Below are 22,321 nucleotides of genomic sequence, written 5' to 3'. Positions count from 1 at the left end.
GTGTCCAACATTGTGGTAGAGATGACTTTTTTGAACGAATCCGTGTAGTGCTCCGTGATGTTCGTGATGCTTGTACTTATAGTTATACCCCGGCGGCTGCAGACATGCAGATAACCAAATCTGTTGTACATTGAGCTCCTCCCTGACTGTAACCTAGCCTTCACGCCACGAGAGACGGAGCGTATACATACATACATACATACATATTGGCGTTTTCACAAGTCCAGCTGTCCTGTCCGATGTCCACTGGCAGAATTGACATCGAGGAGAGGCGCTGCACCGGCGCGGGAACCCGGCAGGAAACTGTTCACTAGCGCCGAGAGTGCATTGTGGCTGGAGTGGTCGTCCACCCTGTAGTCTGGAGGATATTGGCTGTGACTTCGCCTGGCTTTCGACGCGCGACCTACCCCAATGGACCAAGACTCCTTCCGTCAGTTACTACAAAAGCCATCCGCTGCTTCTCCTCCCAGCAATACCGCTGCGCACGTCCGAGGTTCTCTGCTTGCGACCGCCACCGCGGGCAAGAAGAAGGCAAAGACCGTTGATGCTTCCCAGCCAGCATTCAAACCACGAACGCTGAAGAAGGGTGCGAAGGGGGAGGCGTATCGCGACCGTGCTACTGAGCGGAGACTGGGGACCAACAATGATTACGCACAGGTACGTGCCCCTCCCATGGTTTTTGTTTCTGCGGCTGTTGGGTCGATGTGTCGGAGGCTCGGCACAGTTTTGTGCATTCTCTTAGGAGACAAGTCCAATTTTTCATGATTCAACTTTCTTACAGGTTGAGGCCTTGGCGGAGGATTTCGAGCGTCGGGCTGCGGAGAACGCAGATCGACTAGCTGTACGTCTTGTCCCCAGGTCCCGGACCACATCATGTCTTACTCGCCCATTGTCTGTACAAGGTGGAGGAGCAGCGCAAGTACCTAGGTGGAGACAGCCAACATACTGTGCTAGTCAAAGGCCTCGACTTCGCGCTACTCGAGCAGAATCGCGCGCGGGCCGCCGCCGAAGCTGCAGTGACCGAGGACGTCTTCCTTGAGCAGGCTTTCGAAGAGTCGTCTGCGCAGCCCAAGAAACGCACGCGCGAGGAGATCCTTCGTGACCTCAAGAGCAAGCGAGGTACGACCAGTGCGTCTGCGGCGCAACCCTCGGTCGCAGACAAAGCTCTCGAGGAAGCGAAGAAGGCGGGCAAGTTCAAGCCCATAGGATTCAAACCAGTCGGGAGTATCAGCACGGGCGACGGGAAGGTGAAGCGGAAGAAGAAGGTGAAGGCTGGGGAGGTGGAGGAGAACGGGGAGCGGAAGAAGAAGCGGAAGGTGACGACGGAAACGTCGGCGGGACCGGCTGCTGCTGCGCCCCCAGTCTCTGCAACCTCTATACAGGAAGAGCGATCTGTTGCAGGACCCTCCGCCGTACCACCTTCCAAACCGCCGCCTGCGGGAGAACCGGAACCAGAGCCCGTAGACGAGGACTTCGACATATTCGCCGACGCAGGTGAATACACTGGCGTCGACCTAAGCGACGACGACGAAGCCAGTGACGACGAAGGAGCTACTCGCCCCTCAGAACGAAAACCACAAGACGAGGAGGACGGCGAAGTGCACGACAGCGGACCGCTGCGACCCGGGAAGTGGCTCGCGACTTCCGACGACGAACGAGAACCCACGTCTCCTCCGTCGCCTGCACGCGAGGGCACGTCTACAGCCCGTTCGGAATCTCCGCAGAGAAGACCTGAGGTCCCTCTCCATCCACCATCTGACGAGGAGGATGGCGAGATGGAGGAGGAACGGCCTATACGGTTGCAGCCGCTCTCGTCATCAGCGATACCCTCGATCAAGGAGCTGTTGGCAGCGAGCGAGGAGGCCGAAAAGGCCAAGAAGAGGAAAGCGAAGAAGGACAAAAAGAAGGCGGGAGGTGGCGAAGGGGTTAGTGGTGAGAAGGATATCAAGGCGAAGGTTGACAGAGATTATCAGAGGTGAGTCTACACTGGGGTATATGACGAAGGAGACAAAACTGAGAAACATCTTTACAGGTTGAAAGCGTATCAGGAAAAGAAGAATGCTGCCTGATTTGCTCGTGTGCATGTTGAGTGCATTGTTGGTCGCTATATAAGCTTGAGACTATCCTGTAGGCGACAATAGGCTCGAGGCAGCGCCACTCGTCTCTCCCCTTTGTGTTATATATGTTGTCAGATCGTGCTACCGGCCATTGCACCAGATATGACAGTCATTTTTGCTCTTATACATTGTCAGGACGCAGCCTGCCTCAGAATGCGGTGAGCGCAGACAGAAATGTCGAGCGGCCCGCCGCCAATCCCTTGACCCGACATGCCTATCCCTGTTCCCATGACAGGCGTTTGGCACTGTCTGGTGCATGTCCCACATGAGACAAATGGGTGTGATTCTAACAGTACTGACTTCAGACCACCGCTGTTCAACAGGACGAGATTCAACGCGAAACCCACTAGTTGGAACATTCCCCGCGTCCTCTCCAGAGTCTACGACATTCTCCAGGAGTGATGTGACACTATGGCATTGATGAGAACTTGCCAGACTCTGTCACATGCCAGTGGATCCGCCTTCTCCGCCTCGGGGTCCCAATTACGAGCGAGAGGGCTCTCTAATCCTTCTGCCGCTTCATGCTTCGAGACCTCACCACTCGTGCCCCACCTCAGGCAGATACGCCTCAGCGTCGAACTTCCACCCCTTCGCATGTATTGACGCAGACGACACCGATTCAGAAGATGACTTCGAAGACGAGAACATGGGCGTTGACCAGCCCGGATCACGTCTCAATGGTGCCTCTCATCTGGCAACAGTACTTTGCCCGGCGACACGCCTCCGAGATGTCAACATTAATTACTTTGAGGAACTCTTGGAGCGCGAGCAAGGTCTCAGATGCACTGACATGCCGTCTGCGCACTATAGGGTATGGTTAGAAAAGGATTCGGTTTTGAACAGAGAGTTATGAACAGGCGCTCGAAGCAGGCCGTTTCTAACCAGGATTAATAACTGTTATTAACTCTTGTGTTATTAACTGTTAAGAACATTTTCTAACACCACCGTGGTTTATTAACAGTCGTATCCCATCGATGATCACCATGCGTCCCTTCTCCCTCCAGTATCTTGCTAGGCTTGCCATCTGCCACACTATCATCATCGGAATCCTTGTCTCCATTATCCGGGTTGCAAAAAAGCATGTGCAAGGCATTCCTGAAGAATTGCTCGTCATCAGCTTCTTCTTGCTTGTCTTCTCGGCGCTGGACCTCGGATCAAGGTTAACGTCCATATCTAGTTGCATATGATGTTAGTATATTTTGCTTATCAGCAAAGTCTTAGACTAGTGCTTCACGGAGGTTTTTGGCAGTGTGTGGTTCCAGCTCAAACACCTATGTATTGCCTCCATCTGGACTTTTGAACAATATATAACCGGGCTGATAGACCCCTGGGCTTTTGAACCGTTAATTAACATGTTAATAACCTGTTAATAAACACCGGGTTCATTATTTCGACTTTCAAACTTTACCCTACTGCGCACGACCTCGTTTGGACTCCGCGCACTCCGCGCTCTATCGGTCCTCCCTAGGATCGTCGCCCCTATTGAAGAAGCGGACGTGCACTTATGGTACGATGGGATGGAGACCTCCCCCGTTTTCTTCGACTTCCTCGCACCTTTCGGGTGCTCCCTCAAAAAGCTCACCGTCTGGTGGGCCGATCTCCGGAACGTCGACCCCCCTAACGAAGTCGCATGTCGCTTCCCTCTCGTGCATACGCTGTAGGTTCGGTATCTTGACACGGCCCTCGATCCCGATATCCTCCTCTCTGCCTTCGCCAAACTCCGGCATCTCGACCTAACGGACTATCAGGGAATCGAGGGGAATAAGATATCTGGGCAGGAAGACTACATCCGCAATAGAGCTATTGATGACGATGACGATTGCACTGCCTTGATCATCTCAGTGGGAACCTGCCATTCCTTTACGCTCTTGGGCTTACACGCCACGTGCGGTAGGTTAACATCGGCGACATCCATCTAATTCCCCAGTCGCTTGCACCCCTCCACACCGTGGTCTCTGGCGCCACGCCGACCCACATCCTGCTTCACGCCGGATACCATCGAGGTCGAGTTCAAAAACTGAGCGCTCTTCCAACTCTTCTGCGAATCCCGGATCCCGGAGGCCGTAGGCATCACCCCTTCGTCCTGGACATCCCTGCAAACGCGGCATACCCGACGAATACGAAGCAGTTTGCTATGCGTGAAATACGAGCCCACATACGGCGGATATCGCAGATGCTGACCCGTTGCGAACAGGACACATTCGGATCGCCCTCTTCTCCGCCTCTCCTTCCTCGCCTTGCGTGTGCAATAGAAAGAGCTCGCAGAAAACCATGGCGACGACGACGCGCCTGTGGATCTCAAGACCGTACCACCCAACATCGTCAGGCTGTGGCACAATAACGCTGTCCGCATCGCACGCAGCAAGCCCGCTCTGTCCTTCGTCTCCCTTGATATTATGGATGGCCTATACTTTGTTTTGCATGTTGTGAAATCGGGGAACGGGGTCGTTGTGTAGCGGCTTTCCCCTGCAGACGCTGTAAGGATCGTTCGGGTAGAAAATATGGAGTGGTATCGTTGGCTGAAGCTTGTTATGTCTTCCTCGCATTAGGTACTCTTGTTCGCTGGTATGTAGGTGAGATCCGATCTTCTGGCGGTGCACAGAAAGCGAGTGAACGAAATGACGATACATTTAGTATGACCGGAATAACGATGAACTCGAGCTTGTCGCCATATTTCCTAAAGAGCTTTCTGAGATGCCTCGTCTTGCCCTCAGCACGTACTGCCGCTCTGACGGCGGAGCAGCCTGCTTCGAGGAACGCCGTCACTGTCCACGACCCGAGGAACCTAGTGGCTCTGGTCATGGGCACCGTTCCGTTGGAGACGGCTGTGAATTCAAATCTGCGTCGAAGGAATGGGAACTAGAAATGGGCAGTAGGTTGGTCGGTGAATTCCCCAGACCAGGCCGAAGTGCTGGCTTCAGGCGCATCCGCCGAATGACCAAGGAGATAGTACATACCAAATTACCTGGTCTGCCATTCCTAGGGGGTTCAGATGATCGGTGGTCGATGACACGCTACCCGTACTCTAACCATACAACATATTACATAACTTTGACCTGTTGGGTAGAAACATCCGTCGTTCGGACCCATTGCATGATGTACTATTCTCCCGATCTAGAGCCACCCTCGCTCCTCATATTCTTTCAGCAGATCCTTGATCGTCTCCTCCTGGGTGCGATACTCCAGTCCGAGGAGTGCCTTCGCCTTCGCCACATTTGTCCTTCCCATATAGGGAGCATCGGGATTGTATGACCCGACAGGAGGATACGTCTTGCCCCCTGAAAGTTCGTGCGCTGTAATGACTGCGAAGTGGTTAGCACGTCATGCCAGGCAAGAGGCCATTGCTTCAGGTACTCACTGAGATCTTCCCACCTGAATGGGGCAGCAGCAACGATGAACCTCTCACCGCCCGCAGCCGGCTTAGTGACTGCGAGCAGGATCGCCTGCGCGAAGTCGCGTACGTCGATAAACGCAAGGCTACAAATATTACTTCAGTGTCTCCCATTGCTGAGTTCTCTCGGTCGGATCAACTACTCACTCAACAGGCGAGTATTGGCCCTTCACGACGGCCTCATAAATGAACTTAGTCGAGTCGTTCATGTCGTTGGGGCCCCCCTCGTGCTTGTGGATGACTGGCCCGAAGACCCAAGGCGGACAGAGCGAGACCAGATCCCATCCGATCACGCCCCTTTCCTTGTTCTCTTTCCAAAATTCCCATGCGCTGCGCTCCGCGAGTGTTTTGCTTGCGCGATACTTGACGACCTGAGGAGCCGCACGGCCTTCCCTCTGACAGGTGCCCACATCGTGCTCGTTCCAGTCGTTCTCGTCGTATACTCTCGGCCCAGTCGCGGTCGGATCTATGACGGCGGCGGTGGAGGATATATAGACGACCCGCTGGACCGAGTGCACTTTTGCAGCGGAGCGGAGGACACCGAGGGTACCGTTGACTGCAGGGATAATCCATTCGTCCGGGTGGTTTGCGTCGAGGGTTACGGGGGAAGCGATATGAACGACCGCGTCCACGCCTACAGTGGCCGAGTCGAAAGCTCCTTCCTGAGGATTGTGGACGATGACGGATGTCATATCAGTCTCCTCGACTTGCGATGTTAGTGAGGTAGAGGCAACAACGTACCTTCGTGATATCTGGGATGACTACGAACTCGAGCTTGTCGTTATATGCGCCAAAGATCTTCTTTAGGTAGGATGCTTTGCCTTCGCTACGGACGGGAGCTCTGACAGTGAAGCCTGACTCGAGGAACACCTTCAGCGCCCATGAACCGACGAATCCATTCGTTCCGGTCATGAGCACATTGCCGGTTGAGATGGCTGGCATATCGAGTGAGTTGAATGGTGTGCGTAAGCTACGCAATAGCTGTGTAGGCTATCCATCCAGGGATCGTTGTCGTTCCTTAAGTACCTCCTTCGTGGCTAGTGTTCAGAGCCACAATTGAGCGTTGCTACATAAATCATGCTATCTCCGAGCGGAGATACTGAGCAGCGTGAGAGGGGACTGCAACGAAACCCACCATGCATGCGCCATCGCGCATGCATCTAGAACATTGCCATGTACGCCGATCGGTCTTCACAGGAGCATTTCCCATGAGTTCATGTGTATTCTCCAACGATTTCACGGCTGCATTACGCGATGGGTCAGCAGGAAGTCAGATAGTCGGCCGAAAATTGGTGGGGGCGCTACGAACCTAAAATCACGTCCTTATCGACTTGACGCTTCAAACTTCAAGGTTCGCACGTAGGATTTGTGTATAGAAAATGGTAGTCTGCGTGGAAGGGTATCGCTATAGGCTGATGGTATCAAACGGAACCGGGACTGTTGAAAGCCGATGGACATCTAGCTTGCACGTCTGATGTCGATGGGAAGAAAACCACCACTTACCTGACAGTGCCGGAGCCAGCTTACTGTCTCCACGTTGACAGGAGCCGCGTGCTTCGTGCCAGGTCCCCGGGGGCCAATATTCGCTGGCTCAATGCGAACTGCATGGATTGAGATCGTGGAGTCATGCAGTGAAGAGTGTTCGGCAGAAACTTGACAATCTTCCTACAGCGAAGAAATCATACATGTGCAGACAAACTTGTAACGGCGTCATCGTCTTTGCTGATCGGGACAATGAGGAACATACAGGAAGGAATGTCCCACCCCTTCAAAACATCCAGTCTATAGCAGAAGATAGGACGATCTGCGGGACGAGCGAACACTAAGTGAACGCGTGTAATTTTGCCGCACAGTTTAACGCCAAAGCGGTGGAATGTATGCCCGCATAAGACGTAGATAATTGCGGCGACGTCGAAAAGCAGTGACACATGAAGATGTCGAGCATTGCAGCGGTATAGCCATCAAAAACACAGGATGCATTCACACCGAGAGCGACGGGGAGGAGCGGTCAACATCTTCGGTGTCACGCAGTCCAATAAGTTATATCCTCTAGCTGATGTAAGCTGCTCTCACGTTGCTTCCCCGCCCATGAGAACGGCTGTTAGCGCCGGCGTACCGAGGGTCGACGCTCGAGATGGCGGTTATGCCGCCGCACCTTCTTGTGCTCCCCGGTCTGCCTCCATTTTATCACTCTTGAGCTAGGCTACGTGCTACTCTGTCTCAATTGCTTTCTGAATGTCCAGGAGACACCCCGGCGGCCGTACTCTTCCCGAGAACCCGTCATGGATCGAGTTCCCGCGTAGCGATGGAAGTGCCGCTGCACTGCCCAAGAACACGACCAAGGTCGTGGATAGTGAGGGCCAAGTGAACTACATGAGGCCTGTGGACGTGGATGAGAGCCTTTCAATCATGTGGCGTGTTGCAGTAGGCTCCCAGCTAGCCATCCGCATGCAGCTTCCTGGTGAGTACAGCCGAATCATCTCGCGCATATAAACTGATTATGTTCTATCATCAGAGGGCCCGAAGTATGTCTTGAAGAGCTTTCCAGAAGGATACCAGCTATATGATCACAATAAGGGTCCGGCCAATGCGCCGCGACACGACCCATATCTCTGCGGTATGTGTGCAAACTTGTTCGCTCACAAGTCGTTCGGAGCACCGCCAGTTGGCTACAAGGGACCCAAGGATGAGTCCACATTCATTGTTCAGTGAGATCATACATGGAGATGTCTCATGTGCATAATTTCTGGCCACTAGCGGTCCAGGACTCTGCAGTATATGCAAGCCTGTGTGGGGGGGGGGTGTCAGCTCGCGTGGTTTCGCGTTTCAGGTCTACAAGTCACAGCAGGGGATCAGATGTTTTCAATGGAGGAAAGTCCAGAAATGGGGACGCAAAAGGCAACCGCCCGTCGTTCTTCAAAGACTTTTATTCAGAAATGCCACACATCTACGGATAGGTTATCGCGCCTCCCCTGTTCAGAGACCTTTCTCCAGCTGGAACCATCCGAATCCCTGCCGTGAGTGTAGAAGGTGGATCCCAAGGGACCACTGGCACCCTTTTGCTTGCGCTAGCGGCGTTGAGAAGGCCAAAGGGAGGGCGAAGCCCTCTCGCCCGCGACGAACCCCATTGGGAAAGAAATCACTGGCAATATGACAACTTCATTGATGCTTGAGGGGCGGCCTACAGCTCCCGCCCGCAGAAGGCTATGAACACGATTACCCAGGCAGCCTGTGTTAGAGGTGGTGCCAGTGGGTCTGTGCCAGCTCGTTCAACCATATTATGCGCAGGTGGTTCAGACGAGTTGAGGGGGGGCGCAAGCCCGACTGATTGATGCCCGGATGCATACACTCCTTACCGAACGGTGGAGCAGAAATGCAACCCAGGTCACCGTGGCCAGGACTGCCCGGAGGGTCCTACCCTATATGTGCTTGTTTTGTGTATGAGATCAATCGTGGAGGTTTACCTTCGCACGGCGGCAGGCCTACATCACACGCATCACTGCTGCAGATGTGCCATGCTGAACAAATGTCTCTTCTACTCGTACTGGGCAGATAGTCCTCAGAATTCGCAGGTCATGCCTGTTCTCCTAGACTCTGGTTGTTCTCCAGCTGAATGCTGATCAACGATTGCCAGGGTCCACCAATATCAATCGTTTCCGCTCCACTAACGAGTTCATACCGCACGCCTTGTGGTTGATGCAGGACGAGACTATGAATCGTGCAAACTGCCTGTGCAAGTACTGCACCAAGCAGCCGCAACGTATCATCTCAGACAACATGGGTCTTTCCCAGGGTCGATCTGCGTCTGTCCCTGGTGCCCTATCATCCCGCACCACCCGGCCCCGTCGAGAGCCACGCGAGCTTCGTGACCCACAACAGCAGCAGCGTCCGCCAGTAGTGAAACCTTACGCTGCCGTCCGCCGCGCTCCGAAGCCACCCAAGACGCTAGTAGGGCCGGATCAATACGTTTCTCCCGAACGAGACCTCGACATTCGCACTTCCCTCAGCTACGGAGAGGGCCAGCGACCACGATGGTTTCGGAAGGGAGAGCTGATCTGGTGTAGGATTGTTCCCCCCATTCGTGGACGGGCTCCTGAAGAGGACATCTCCTTTTGGCCCGGTCTCGTCGACGACGTTCATATCAAGACAGTGTCGGTCCCTCGGGCCCATGTCGATGGCGACGTGGACATGGCGCACCTATACGCCGAGGCCGCAGACGGTAACCCCGCTCTTGGCAGCCCCCCTGTCGCCGATGCGACCGGGTTGCTTGCAACCGCCCCTGTGGAGACGCCAGGTCTCCTGCCTTGGACTGTCTCGCAATACTACGAGTACAAGGTGAAGCTTTTGGGCACCCACGTGAACTTCTTGGTCATCGATGAGCAAGTCCTGCCATACCTGGCCTACGCGCCATCTGACAGCGTTCTCAACCGGGCCGAAGAATCACTCAACCACTACTTCCAGACAGTGTCGATTGAGCATATGGATCGCGAACTAGAACAGAACATGTTCTTCTTCGACCCCATGGAGCCGGAGCCGCAAGGCGAAGAGTATTTCGCGAAGTACCAGCGCGCCTCGCCGTCGTTCACTCTCGCCATTCAGATAGCTGCGAGCCTTGCGCTGTACTGGCTTCCTACGGACGAATGGGAATGCACGTTCGTAGTGCCGCCCCCATCACAGTCTGCGTCTGCTTCGCGGCCTCACTCACCCTCTCATCCCTCTTCTACTGGTCCACAGACTCAAGCCCAGCCCGAGACTTTGCACTCCGTCATTCAGCAGTCTCTTAACCAGAACGCCAGCTCTTCAGCGTCTGCGCAGGTCCATGAACCAGAGAGCATCAGCATGGTCGGCCGTCACCCTCGCGCGGCCGCGCCCGCACAGTATTCCGTCAAGCAAACGCGTTTCCAGGGCCTGTGGTGGGGGACGGAACGGATCTGGACGGACGAGCTCGTCCGGCTTAAAATCGCGCGGTGTCAGTTCGCTCCGAAGGGCACGGACGTCATCTACCCTCCAGCTGGGCCATCCGCGTCGACGCTGGCCGAGTTGCATAAAAATCCGCCCGCCGCGGAGATACCGATGGACAAACTCGGGGCTAGCGAGAAGGGGCTATTCATGGTGCTGGAGGGTCTCTTCATCGTGGACGTTCCGGCTGCAGATGGGAATGGCACCACTAAGGAGTGCCGGGCGAGTGGGGTGTTATATGAGTTGGTCGAGCACGACTGGGAAGAAGTGGTTGAAGAGAACAAGGCGCATGAGGCGACCGAGACAGACAAGGGTAACGGCAAGGCTAGCGAGTCTACAGAGAGTGGGTGCACCGTCCTGCTCAAAGGAATGCGTATTGACACATACTCAGAATCAGACCATCCGCACTCTGAGGACCCGAACGCGCCGCCGATTATGACGCAGCCCTCGCCTCTCAAGCCACCGCCACTTCCCAATCCCGACCCCACCGTTCCCATAGCAGAGACTGCCACCAACATCCTCGAGCAGACATCTCCAGCTGCCGGCGCCGGCGCCGCGGAGTCAAAGAAGGCGCGGAGCCTGAGCGCACAGCTATCACATCCTGTACTCTCGACACCGTACCCTCTTCCTCCGCCTCCGCACGGTTTCCGATTCAGACCGATACTGAAGCCGGGGCATGAGGTAATCATTAACCTCAGTCTGATCAGCGGACGGTACTACCCCGGCCTTCTCTACCATCCGCAAATGCACGACACGGTCCAGGAAGCCTTGAACATGGCTGACAGCGAGGGCGGTTACTTCCAGAACCGACATCTCTGGGCGATGGAGGGTCTGCTGCCCGGAGTGCATCAGTCGATGGAGCCGAGGCACTGGAAACCCTCGCGGGTGATCATGCTGCAGGAGGCTGACAAGCAAGCTCGGGAGCGGTTCCGCGAGCGGTGGGAGGAAACCAAGATAGAGAGGTTGCACCCTCCGGAAGCGAAGCCGGATGTGAACTGGAGTGGTATTCTAGGAGACAATGACGCAGCCATGGTAGTCGATTCGTGAACTCCTGTCGTGTTGTTTGCTTGTACTGGCCGCAACGATGAGAACAACAGGTTGCTTGATATCATGTATTGAGCCTATCGGACTGTGCCGCCGCCGTCATGTGGCGACGGAGTGATTGTTGGCGAGTTATTATAGAAAGCTAAGCGGAGTTAGTCGCATAATATGAAATGCTATAGTGGACTTGTTAGAACGCTTTACTGTGGATAAGTAACCGCTCGCTGCTAGGGCGGCTGGTTGGGCATTGCTCATCTCACCCCTACGACGACCACTGTCCGACTCTTTTGTTCCTTTGCAGCGCTGCTGGTCGTTGACGAACAGAGGATCCGTCGTGTCTCTTCCCGCAACTTGTTGCCTATACCCCCTTCCTGGATCACTTGCGACATTAGTTCGAACCGGCGGATCCTCTGAAGGCACACACGAACCTCGTCCACTCGATTCTCTGCGTCCCATCTTTCTCTTCTATCTCTCACTCCAGACCTGGCATCGCGTTCCCTGTTCACTGCTCTCGCTATTGCAACTCTACTGTCTCGCTCCTTGTTATGGTCTCTCTTACTCTCACGTCTCCTCGGTCTTCTACCATACTCTCGTCCTCGTCCAGAAACTCTATCACTCATGTATCACAATCGCCCTCCGTCCCGCCCTCGCCATCGTCATCTGTCTCCGCAGCATCCACCTCGAGCTCGTCCAGCAGCAGTGGTCGAATGAGTAGAGCCGACGATGGTACGTTCTCCACGCTTTCGCTTGTAGCTGCCCAAGACCCCGATTGACGCGCATCCGCCCATGTCACCAGAGGACGCTACCGTCACCTTCAAACGCGCATCCATCATGTCCAATGTATCCCAGATGCTCAAGGGGAAGGACAAGAGCACAGAGTACGACCACCGTTTTATACGTCCTAGGCAGGTTTGCTGAACGCGTTGCAGGGATCTCCGGATCCTCGCGGCGCAACAATACATGACGGAACTCACCTACGCCATCTCGGATATTCAGACTCGCATTTTCGGTATGTAGTTTCACTTCTGACGTGGTGCAGTGGCGCATCTCCGCCTCCGAGCATGTATCAACGGTAGGCAACCATAGCTTCCTCCGTCTATACATGCCTCAGCGGTCACGGAGTGACGTCCGATATCATCACATCTAGTTGAATAGCTCGAACTGATAAATGTTCTAGAAATACAAGAGTTACGACACAGGACCCAGTCCTCTGGCGACGTGAGCAACGCCACAAGTGTTGATCACTCGCTGGCTGCCCTCGACGAACGTCTTGCATCCGTTGCGACGGGTATAAAGACCGTCAACGAGTCCCTGGAGCCTCTCTTGGGTCGTGCAGAACAAACGCCGACGTTGGTTAACCCTAAGCAGGAAGAAGAAGCGGCTATCCTGCGTGTCCACGCAGCATTGTTGGCAGATTGGGAGGCGGTTCAGAAGGACATCCAAGTTTTGAGAGAAGAGTTGAAGGAAGATAAGTGGTTGACCGTGTTCCGCACCGTGACGGACCAGGCGGATGGCATGATGTCCAGCCTGGAGAAGGCAGTCAATCGATGTCAGGTACGAGGTCATCCACCCCTTTGATCAGGATGTGAATTTAATCAATTGGGTGGTAGGACTTCATGTGGCAGGTGCAGAAACGAGGACTGGACGAGAACCTAAATGCATCCAATTCTTCGTCATCGGGACGCTCTGATAGAGCGTCGCTTAATTACGAGACGTTCATAGCCCTTCTTGAGTCATTTGAGGCGAAGAAAAAGTGCGTTCCCTTCTATCTCAGTATCATCACCATCATTCAAATCTGAATCAGGCATTATATGCCCGCTACAACAAAAGTCCTGTCCATCATTGACAAAGGAGTTCAAGATCGTGTCACGAAGAACGGCGAGTGTTTGCGACGACATGCTGAGTGCACACAGCGCTGGCGCAACCTGAAGGAACGGATATCAAGGACGGACTCCGATATGGAACATTTGCGGCGGCTCTTCCTGCACCCCAACGATTCGGCTTTGAGTTCAGGAGGATCTAGCCACTCGGGTAACTTGTCGGTGTCTAAGAACGGGTATCTTGTCACCCCTCCGAGCGGCGAGAAGAAGGGTCGTTCACCGAGCACGAACACCCTCTCGCGATCCATCTCACCGTTCCGCAAGATCGCTCGCAAGCTCAAAGGTGCTTCTGGAACGAAGTCGCCTTCTCCAGGCAACGTCACTCCATTACCACCTAAGAGCCCTGCGCTTTCCCGAATGCCGTCCTCAGAACCCGCGCGCACCCTGCGACATAGGACATCGATGTTCACCTTTCTCAATGGCGGTCAGCCGCTCACGCCAACGACACCCGATCGTCCCTCCCACAAATACAGTGCTAGTCTCACCCCAGACAACTCACCATCGAAGAGAGGGGTGGACGCGAATGCGACGCTCAAGAACCGTCCAGCGTGGAATAGCTCTACAAAGGTACAGCCCGACGAGCGTTCTGCGACGATCAAGCAGTCCTCTCGTCGTCCCTCCGTATCCTCTACTCGGCCACGTATGTCATCGGACGATATACCCCCTGTTCCACAGATGTACAAACGGAGTCTATCGCGAAGTTCTATGGCCTCTTCTCGACCGTGGTCGCCTGTAACATCAACTTCTACGGCTCAGTCCTCGACCACACCATTTTCTATGTATCGCCCGCCTTCGCGTTCACACACGCCAGGTCTGTCTTACTTCGACACCACAACGGTCTCACCTCCGCGCACTCGTCCGAAGACGCCTAGTCACATCCCCACCCCTTCGACCCACCTCCGGTCTCTATCCTCATCTGTATCCTCTGCGAACTCGAGCCCATCGCGTGCACTATCTCCCACAACGTCAATCTCGGGGCAGCTCAACAATTTCCCTGCTCGGCCCCCTAGCCGTTCGATGATCCCCATACCGAGCGTTCACATTCAGGGCGCATCACGGCCTGGCACAGCAATGTCTTACCGCCCCGACAGTGCGATTTCCTTCTGCGGGTCCGCTGCTCGCGCCGCGACGCCAGAAGGCCTGTCGCGTATGACCCCACGACCTCGGGCGCCACCCTCCAGCTTCAGAGATGGTACATCTCCTCGCACACCTGCATCGCGCCCCTCGTCCCGCGCCGGCGCAGAGACCCCGGATTGGCATGGCGAGCCGGTACACTATTACGCTCCCGGCAACCACCGGGACCCGCTCGACATGGAGGTCGCGACGATCGTGAACTCGATCCCGCACAGCATGATCGTCGAGCGTATTGATCCGCCTCTCAAGCAAATCCCGAAGGAGGGTGAGGAAGTTCGGGCTCAGTACGCATTCTCGAACCAGCTCGGAAGAAAGGTTGTCACTTGCAAGCTTGCGACGATGACGCGCTCCGGCAAAGGCACGACCAAGAAGGTCATGTGCCGTGTTGGTGGAGGTGTGTGTCTTTCCCCTTCCATTTCTCCACGGCGCTTCAGCGCTGCTCCCGGGAGAACAGGGGGAATTGAAATATACTGATACTGATACATAACGTACACAGGGTGGCAAGACCTCAGACTCTACATTATGACCCGTCAAGGCGCAGCGTGAAGGGAAGTGTTGCGTGTGTTTCTTGTTGTCGGAAGGGATCTGGAATGAGGAGGTGCAGGGAGGTGAAGCTGCAAGTCTTGGATGAGATGGACGGAAGGACGATAATCAGTGAAATTACTCTTCCACGGTTTCGCACCGTGTAATACCTTGGCGTATGTTCACCCTATCACGTTCGTTATGCAACATGCCTCGCGCTATACTGTCCCACGTGTGGTGTGCTCTTCATTGTGTGCGCCGTGTGGCAGAATATGTCATGCCGGATCAATTGGTGGGCATCTTCAAACAAGTGGTGCGAAGACCGTCCCCAGCCCACTTGGCCACTTCGATGAGGAGGTCGCGCTTCTTGTCCGCTCCGGCAGCGGAACGCAGCTCGTACAGAGTAGCTGTGAGAGGCGACAGTCATGAGACAGAAGGCAGCGCAGACGGGGACGACGTCGACTTACAGAGGTTGAACAGGAACGGCTCCGCCGTAACGATCGTCGCAGGCGACGCGCGAAGCGCCGCCTCCAGCGCCTCGATCCCCTGCGATGCGTCGTGAACATGCGTGCCTAAGTCTTCCGTCCTGCGCCCGACAAAACATACCTCCTTCAGCTTGCCCTGGTTCAGCAAGGCGACCGCGAGATTGTTGACCGCGACGAAGTTCTCCGGGTCGGCCGCGAGGATGCCTCGCAGCTCCGCCTCCGCGCGCGCCCAGTCGCCCTCGGCGGACGCGAACAGCGCGGCGTTCATCGCCTTCTGCGCGGGGTCCGCCGTCGGGTCCTCCGCGACCGCCGCGAGGTGCTGAGCGGCCATCGAGATATGCCCGCCCTGGAGGTACACGCGCGCGACGGCCGAGCGCAGCGCGGGCGACGTCAGGCCGTCCTTCTGGACGCAGAGCGGCTCCAGGATCCTCGCGGCCGCGGCGAAGTCCTAGCACGCACCCAAAGCCCCATCCACATCAGCCGCGCTGTCCATAAGCCAGCGGAAGCACGACAGAGACAGAGACAGAGAGACGGACCTTCATCTCGACGAGCTGCGACGCGATGATCAGGCACACCCGCGCCCCGCGCTCGGTCCACATCGCGGCGGTCGCCGCGTCCGCGCGGGCCGCACGCGCCTTGCGCTTGCAGCGCTGCAGCAGCGCGGCGAGCGCGTCGAGGTAGCCCATGTGGTCGCCGGCCCAATACTTGAGCTTCGCGTAGAGGACGTCGAGCTCGAAGGGGAGCACGCGGTCGAAGAGGAACGCGCGCGCGTCGGGGGGCTCGATCGCGTGCAGCACGGTGAAGAGGTTCGTGCACTCGGCCGAGGTCTGGTTGAAGAGGCGCATGCGCGCGAGCGAGGAGAGGCGGAGGTACCAAAGCTGCGCGACACCAGCGGGGGGCAGAGTCGGGATAATGAGTGGTTCAGGTTTGGTTAACCTTGGAGCGGGGTGGTCGTGCGACTACTCACGGAGAGGATGTACGAGACTTCTTCGGGATCGGCCTCGACTATGCGGTCCCGGGCCTGCCTTGCAATTGCCCTCCAACTGTTCGTCATCTGGACAGACTGTCAACTCGAGTCTCTCACGTAGCGGGACACTTCGCACTCACAACCAGCGGATGAATCTCGCCCCCAGAACGCACATAGTCACCCGTCAAGTCTCGCGGTGGTCGTTTGTCAGGCGGTATATATTTTGTCAACAGCGTACTCAGAGGGTCGGTCTAATGATACAACAACGTCGCGAATAGATAGGATAATTAATCAAACTTCGAATACCACCACGTCAGCGAGGAGAAGAGATGAGCGCGTACATTCGGAATCGGCAAGAACATCGTCGGCAGCGTGAGGCTGGGCAAGTACAGCTCAGGAATCTCCTCCTCGTCTTCGTCGTCACTGGGCAGTGCCGGAGTCGGAGGCACTGACTTGTTGAGGTCGGGAACGACGGGAGTCCGGGGGGTCACTGGTAGTGCGAGCTCGATCTCCGACGCAGCAAACTGCTCGGCCAGGCCTTGTGCAGGCCCCTGTGGGGCATCCGACGTCTCGTCATCGGAAGAGCTCGCGTCGGGATCCTCGATGAAGGGATTGGGGACTTCGGGCTCGCCTACGGGTGCAGGTGGGGATACGGAGGGGGGTGTCCCGTTTCACCTCCATAGAAGAAGAGAGCTCTGAGTCAAGGGTGGAGGTCATGGGCTCCTCGACAAGAGCGACGTGTTCCACCGATACAGCGGGCACGTCCTCACGCGCCTCTGGCGATGCTGGTTGGGAGACTCCGAGAGGGTCCATGACGAGAGGGGGAGGGGGTTCAAGATCAAGATATGACTGCGGCAGGGCTATCTCCCAGGCCTGAATAACAGGAGACTCTGGCAGAGCAATCTCCCAAGGCTGAATGACAGGCGACTCTGGGAGGGCAATCTCCCAGGGCTCGATAACTGGCGATGCCGGCAGAGGAATCCCCAACGCTTCGCTCAATGTATCCTTTGCCTGAAGGGCAGGACCGACCTCGTCCTCGGAGAGAACAAGGGTCTCAATCGGCGCGCTGAGCGACTCAAAAGCGGGAAGGGAGTATTTGCGCGAACGTTCTGACGAGATAGATTCCTCCTCTTTGAGTGAAAGAGATTCGATCGGCGCAGTAAGCGACTCGAAAGGGGAGAAGCGAGCAGACAAGTCGTTAGACCTCGACTGTTTCTCCTCGACGAGCTCCTCCACAGGCTGCTCCGCCGGCTCCTCAGGTGCGAGGGCAAGATGAGGTTGCTTGGGTGACGATGGCGACGAACCTGTCTCTAGCGGGTGTGCTTCCGAGTGCGCCTCGTGGAAAGACGCGGCAGATGAGGTGGTAGCGTCCGAGGTGGAACGCGAGTGCAACTCGGAGCTGCTGTCCTCTGCTTCACTGGGTTGCTCGAAGGCTTTCCTTGGAGCACCCGTGTCGAGAGTGTAGATACTAGGCTCGGAGCGAGGAGTGATGGGAAGAGTGGTGGGAGGGGGGTGGTCTCCCGGGATGATGTCGAGGAGAAGGGAAGAGGGGCGAGCGTCTTCGGCGCTTTGGTCGTGGTCATGGTGGCGATGTCCGCGAAGGGAAATCGAGCTGATCCGTCGCTTGAGGCCGCTCACAATGCGCTTCACACCCTTGAGGTGCATCTCGTGTTCGGGCGACGACGGCGGACTGGGCCTCGACGCAGTGCTCTGCGGCGTCGCGGGTCGTACGGGCTCGGGGGAAACAGGGGGATGGGAGCGAGAGCGAATGTGGAACGAAGGCATAGTGAACGCGTTGAATACTTGATGTTTGAGGCGGGTTGTGTCGTTCAAGGGGCCGCACGACAGGAGGTATGCAGCATTTTATACATGCTCCCGAGCAGACCCTCGTTCCCTGAATGACTTCCGCGCGCGCCCGGCGTGGCAGCCACGCCGGGGGCGATCTGGACGCACGATTTCGCAGAGTCCATCGGGCGAGCACTAAGAGATGACGGCTTCCGCTCTGAAGACCGCCCAGATGCCAGCCGCGCTCACCGCTGCCGCTCCACGCCCCTTCCGGCTGTCAGGCCATGCATGATGCGCACCAGATCCTACTCTTGTCCGTTCTTCGCCCTGACATAGCATGTGTGTTCTGTCATCGTCGTTCGACGTGATACACCGCTCAACACGAGCCTAACGAGAGCGTCTTCCGGGCGATAGGGGTCGTGCACAGCCCCTCGTCGACACAGTCCGGAACCGCTCCAGCCACTTTAGCTCGTCTGCTTTTGTCTGCGCAGTGGGCGGGACCAGTCGAGCAACAAACATTGCATGTCATAGCCTACAGTATTGACCACGACGGGCCCCATATCGAGATCGCGACCGTTGTCATAGGCCGGCGCGGATGCCTGAACACATCTGGGTTCAAGCAATGCCAGTGTACAACAAACCTACGGTGACTGTGGTTGAACAAGCATCGCGGCGGGGCCATTGGAGGGAAGCCGGTCGGAACACCGTTTACTCAGTAAGCCGTCTCCCCGATCTGGGGCCCCACATCGCAGACAATTTCAATCTCGGTTTCCGGGTCTCCTGCATCGTATGGAACACGTCCGCGTCTGCCCGTCGGTCCGGTGAATGGATGAGCGATATGTCCCTTGATATTCTTCCCGACAGCTACGGACGTCACTTAAGACGGTTGTATGGACGCCATCGAACAGGACCCCACGACCAAAGCGAGACACAACAGCGATACAGAACGTGCAGAGGGCACGCATGCAAGATTGTCGTACCTGAAGGTATCCACATGGCTTCTGCATCAACCGTATATTCGCAAACGGTCACTCGCTACACTGAGAATGCGACGCCCCCTTTAGTAGGTTGAGGAAATCAGTACGAGCATCACATGATAGATGCTAAGGAAGCCTGCGACGGCCGTTCGCTGTATACGGTGTCTCAGACGACAATCTGTACTAACGTCAACAGAATGAAACTCGCCATACGGTGCCACAAGCACGCCCGTCAGTCATTCGCCAGCCTGAAGACCCCAGCGAGGTCGCGCTGGATGGGGGAAAGGCACGCGGCGACACCACTGCATATCCTCCTCCTCAATGATCGCGGCCCCCTCCTCCGGGTCGAGATACTCCAAAGTGAATCCCTCCTCGTTTTCCACCGCCCGCGCGTATCTCGGATCCCTTCCCACAACATCGAGTGCGATGAACTCCAGCGGGCCGCACGAGGCTGCGAATTCGCGCAAACACGCGTCCCAGTCCTGCACAAGCGCCGAGCCGTTGCCCTGTTCCTGCTGCGCCTCTGCCCGCTTGTCTTCTTCTGGGCTGCCTGCGAGCGCGTTGGGCCGCACGCGGAGGATGAAGAACTCCAGCGCGGGCAATGATTGTAGCAACCCCAGGATGATCGTCTGGTGGGCCAAAGTCAGTGATATCCCCCGCACCGAACACCACACGGATCAGCATAAACGCGCGCACCACAAAGTCGACCCCGAGCTCCCGCGCAAAGCGATCCCTAACGTCCAGAGCGAGGTGTGTCAAGCCCTCCTTCACGTGATCTTCCCAGTAAAAGAGCTCCGAGAACTGCTCGGCATCGTGCTCCACGTCTTCGTACGGGCCGAGGCTGTACCCGACGCGCATGAGCAGCTTGGAGGGCCGGAGCCCGTCGAGCACTTCGTCGAGGTGGTACGCAGCCCAGAGCAGCAGGTGCACGTCCGCAACGTCGACCCGCTCCACGTGCTTGTTGAGTCCGAGCACGTGCAGGGCGGTGAGGTCTCCGCAGACGTGCTGCAGCAGATTCCAGACGTGCTCCGCGGGGACGTCCATGTTCGTGTCGTGCACCTCCTGCAGGTCCATCGCCGGCCAGTCCTCCAGATCCGTCATCTCGAGGTGTTCGAGGTTGGGGAAGAGGTGCATGAGGAGCGCGATGTCGCATCCCGCGTGGAACCCCCGCACGACCAGCGAGCGGACCCGGGGGAACTGCGGGGTCGTTCGCAAATCCCGCTTGACGGGCTCTGCGGCGAACTCGGTCCACCAGAGGGTGACCACCGCGAGCGTGTCGCAGAACGGGGCCAGCAGCTCGATGGTGTCTGGACGGAAGTAGTGGCTGCACGGAAACCAGTAGTCGATGTCGACCTCCACGAGCGGCGCACGGATCCGCTGGAGCAGCGCGAGGCTGCGGAGGCCGAAGGAGTGTATGCGCAGGCTACGGAGCGTCTGGAGTCCGGCGATGGCGCTGGCCAGCTCCATGCCCTCGCCCCGCTCCAGGAGCTCTTCGGCCTCGAAAATCGACAGGACCTTGAGCAGCGGGGCGCCGCGCAAGATTTCGACGAGGAATGGCATCCCTTGGAGTCGCTCTTTGAGATACTCCTCATACAGCTGCGCATCCGCTTCATACTCGAGGTCTGGCTGCGCGTCCAGGAGCGACGACTCCGACTCGCTGGAGCTCTCGTCTGGATCGTCCTTCCGGAGGAGCAGGCAGATCTCAAGTTCGAGTCTCCGCAAGCTTTGGAGGGGTGCGCGGCCCAAGATTCCGTCGAGCATGAAGTGCCCGAAAGACACCAGCGCGCGATCGCTCTTGATGAGCACTTCAAACTGGAGCAGGCGGCGTGCCCCCGCGGCGTATAGGGTCTTGCAAGTGCACATAAGGGCGAAGACGTCCGGGCGCGTGTGGAGCAGGTCAAAGAGCATGACGAGAACGTCGAAGCATATGGATGGTGTCCTACGGCGACTGGGCTTGAGGTCAAACCAGTCGGTTTGTGGCTCTCGAAGCAGGCTGGGCGGCCCCAAAGCCGGATTCCATTCGGCGAGAACATGTACGCTGTACAGAGGAGTCATTACGTGAGTTGCAGATGATAGAGTCTTTGGAACGTACAACGACGCATCCATGTTGTTGTTCACGAACAATCAATGCTTAAGGTGTGCGCGGTATGAGTTCAATACTCCCCACAACCAGAATGGGCTTCCCAGAGGTGGTATAGCAATTGAGGGGAAAGAGGCTCTTTAAGACAGTCGGGCTCTGAGCGAACACGAGGGCGTATTGCGTCTGACTCGATTGAAAGCAACGATCATAACAATCGGGGCGTCCTTAAGTTGCGTAGGTCGCCGTGCATTGCGCATGCATGCATCGCTGCAAAGCTGTTTATTGTGATGCAGGAGAAACCCAAGGAAGGAAGGAGGCCTACCGATATTGTTATCGACATCTTGATTAGTGCTAGCAAAGGAAGCGACGAGGATACCATGGAGATACGACATTTTCGGCGGCCCCGTACGCCTGAAAAAGCCAGGAATATATGAGGGTCGCGTGTCCATATGTCTACTCGTTTTGAGCGACGCGAAAAGGATCTTACCACGGTACAGGTAGAGAAGGAGAAGATGAAAATTGTTGGAGACATGGGCGTTTATGATGCTGTGCTAATGCATACTGTTTCAGCCTGCGGTGGATTTGTGGCTTCTTGCAATTGCCGCTGGTGTTTAGCTCGGTCTCCTGCCCTTCCCCACCGTAGTTGCCAATTAAACTCTACGTCGAACGCAGAGGACCCGGAAACCATGTCGTGCTTCTACACCGTCTTACGCGAAGCTGACACGGTCGAGGATGTTCAGGTACGCATACTAGGCGTGGATGAGGTTTGCGAGGATATATCCTGGCCCTTGAATCATTAACACACCTTCAAGCCATCCAACCCATGTAAGTCATTCCCATGACTTTTGCCTCGATATTTCTCTGATCATTCCCCCACTGTGACTAATCTTGAAGTCAGTCGCCGCAAAAGACCACGGAAATCTTGTTGTATCAATTAAGGACCAACGCCGGTCAACCTAGTCAGCTCCCCGAGACGCTGCCTG

General features: G+C 56.3%; 7 protein-coding genes across 7 annotated transcripts; 4 read left to right on the top strand and 3 right to left on the bottom strand.

Annotated features, from left to right (window-relative positions):
- Positions 1-411: 411 nt before the first annotated feature.
- DICSQDRAFT_81090 (uncharacterized protein) lies at positions 412-2,211 on the top strand (the record flags this gene model as incomplete). Its single annotated transcript, XM_007362850.1, has 4 exons — positions 412-657; positions 782-841; positions 903-1,975; positions 2,033-2,211. 4 exons carry the CDS (start codon positions 412-414, stop codon positions 2,067-2,069), a joined length of 1,416 nt encoding a protein of 471 aa, XP_007362912.1. The 3' UTR covers positions 2,070-2,211.
- An 889-nt stretch (positions 2,212-3,100) lies between these two features.
- DICSQDRAFT_167269 (uncharacterized protein) lies at positions 3,101-3,778 on the top strand (the record flags this gene model as incomplete). The annotated part of the gene is made up of 2 exons (XM_007362849.1): positions 3,101-3,276; positions 3,586-3,778. The coding sequence occupies 2 exons, from the start codon at positions 3,101-3,103 to the stop codon at positions 3,776-3,778; spliced, it is 369 nt and encodes a 122-aa protein (XP_007362911.1).
- A 1,401-nt stretch (positions 3,779-5,179) lies between these two features.
- On the bottom strand, positions 5,180-6,913 carry DICSQDRAFT_160002 (NAD(P)-binding protein). The gene is made up of 5 exons (XM_007362848.1): positions 6,818-6,913; positions 6,250-6,750; positions 5,656-6,170; positions 5,476-5,594; positions 5,180-5,419 (listed from the first exon to the last, which is right to left on the bottom strand). Exons 2-5 carry the CDS (start codon positions 6,448-6,450, stop codon positions 5,232-5,234), a joined length of 1,023 nt encoding a protein of 340 aa, XP_007362910.1. The 5' UTR covers positions 6,451-6,750; positions 6,818-6,913; the 3' UTR covers positions 5,180-5,231.
- A 731-nt stretch (positions 6,914-7,644) lies between these two features.
- DICSQDRAFT_153218 (uncharacterized protein) lies at positions 7,645-11,638 on the top strand. The gene is made up of 4 exons (XM_007362847.1): positions 7,645-7,969; positions 8,024-8,125; positions 9,143-10,810; positions 10,859-11,638. Exons 1-4 carry the CDS (start codon positions 7,744-7,746, stop codon positions 11,512-11,514), a joined length of 2,652 nt encoding a protein of 883 aa, XP_007362909.1. The 5' UTR covers positions 7,645-7,743; the 3' UTR covers positions 11,515-11,638.
- A 415-nt stretch (positions 11,639-12,053) lies between these two features.
- DICSQDRAFT_54111 (uncharacterized protein) lies at positions 12,054-15,068 on the top strand (the record flags this gene model as incomplete). Its single annotated transcript, XM_007362846.1, has 7 exons — positions 12,054-12,234; positions 12,305-12,386; positions 12,438-12,517; positions 12,686-13,062; positions 13,119-13,261; positions 13,313-14,916; positions 15,019-15,068. 7 exons carry the CDS (start codon positions 12,054-12,056, stop codon positions 15,066-15,068), a joined length of 2,517 nt encoding a protein of 838 aa, XP_007362908.1.
- Positions 15,069-15,329: 261 nt separating this feature from the next.
- On the bottom strand, positions 15,330-18,281 carry DICSQDRAFT_144789 (uncharacterized protein; the record flags this gene model as incomplete). Its single annotated transcript, XM_007362845.1, has 8 exons — positions 15,330-15,451; positions 15,512-15,590; positions 15,651-15,977; positions 16,066-16,407; positions 16,497-16,583; positions 16,637-16,747; positions 16,838-17,127; positions 17,150-18,281. 8 exons carry the CDS (start codon positions 18,279-18,281, stop codon positions 15,330-15,332), a joined length of 2,490 nt encoding a protein of 829 aa, XP_007362907.1.
- A 1,213-nt stretch (positions 18,282-19,494) lies between these two features.
- On the bottom strand, positions 19,495-21,493 carry DICSQDRAFT_159999 (uncharacterized protein; the record flags this gene model as incomplete). The annotated part of the gene is made up of 3 exons (XM_007362844.1): positions 21,351-21,493; positions 19,955-21,296; positions 19,495-19,887 (listed from the first exon to the last, which is right to left on the bottom strand). The coding sequence occupies exons 1-3, from the start codon at positions 21,362-21,364 to the stop codon at positions 19,495-19,497; spliced, it is 1,749 nt and encodes a 582-aa protein (XP_007362906.1). The 5' UTR covers positions 21,365-21,493.
- Between the last annotated feature and the right edge of the window lie 828 nt (positions 21,494-22,321).

The sequence above is a fragment of the Dichomitus squalens genome, assembly GCF_000275845.1.
Source record: "Dichomitus squalens LYAD-421 SS1 unplaced genomic scaffold DICSQscaffold_5, whole genome shotgun sequence".
Classification (NCBI taxonomy): domain Eukaryota; kingdom Fungi; phylum Basidiomycota; class Agaricomycetes; order Polyporales; family Polyporaceae; genus Dichomitus; species Dichomitus squalens.
This window is presented reverse-complemented; position numbering and strand designations above follow the sequence as displayed.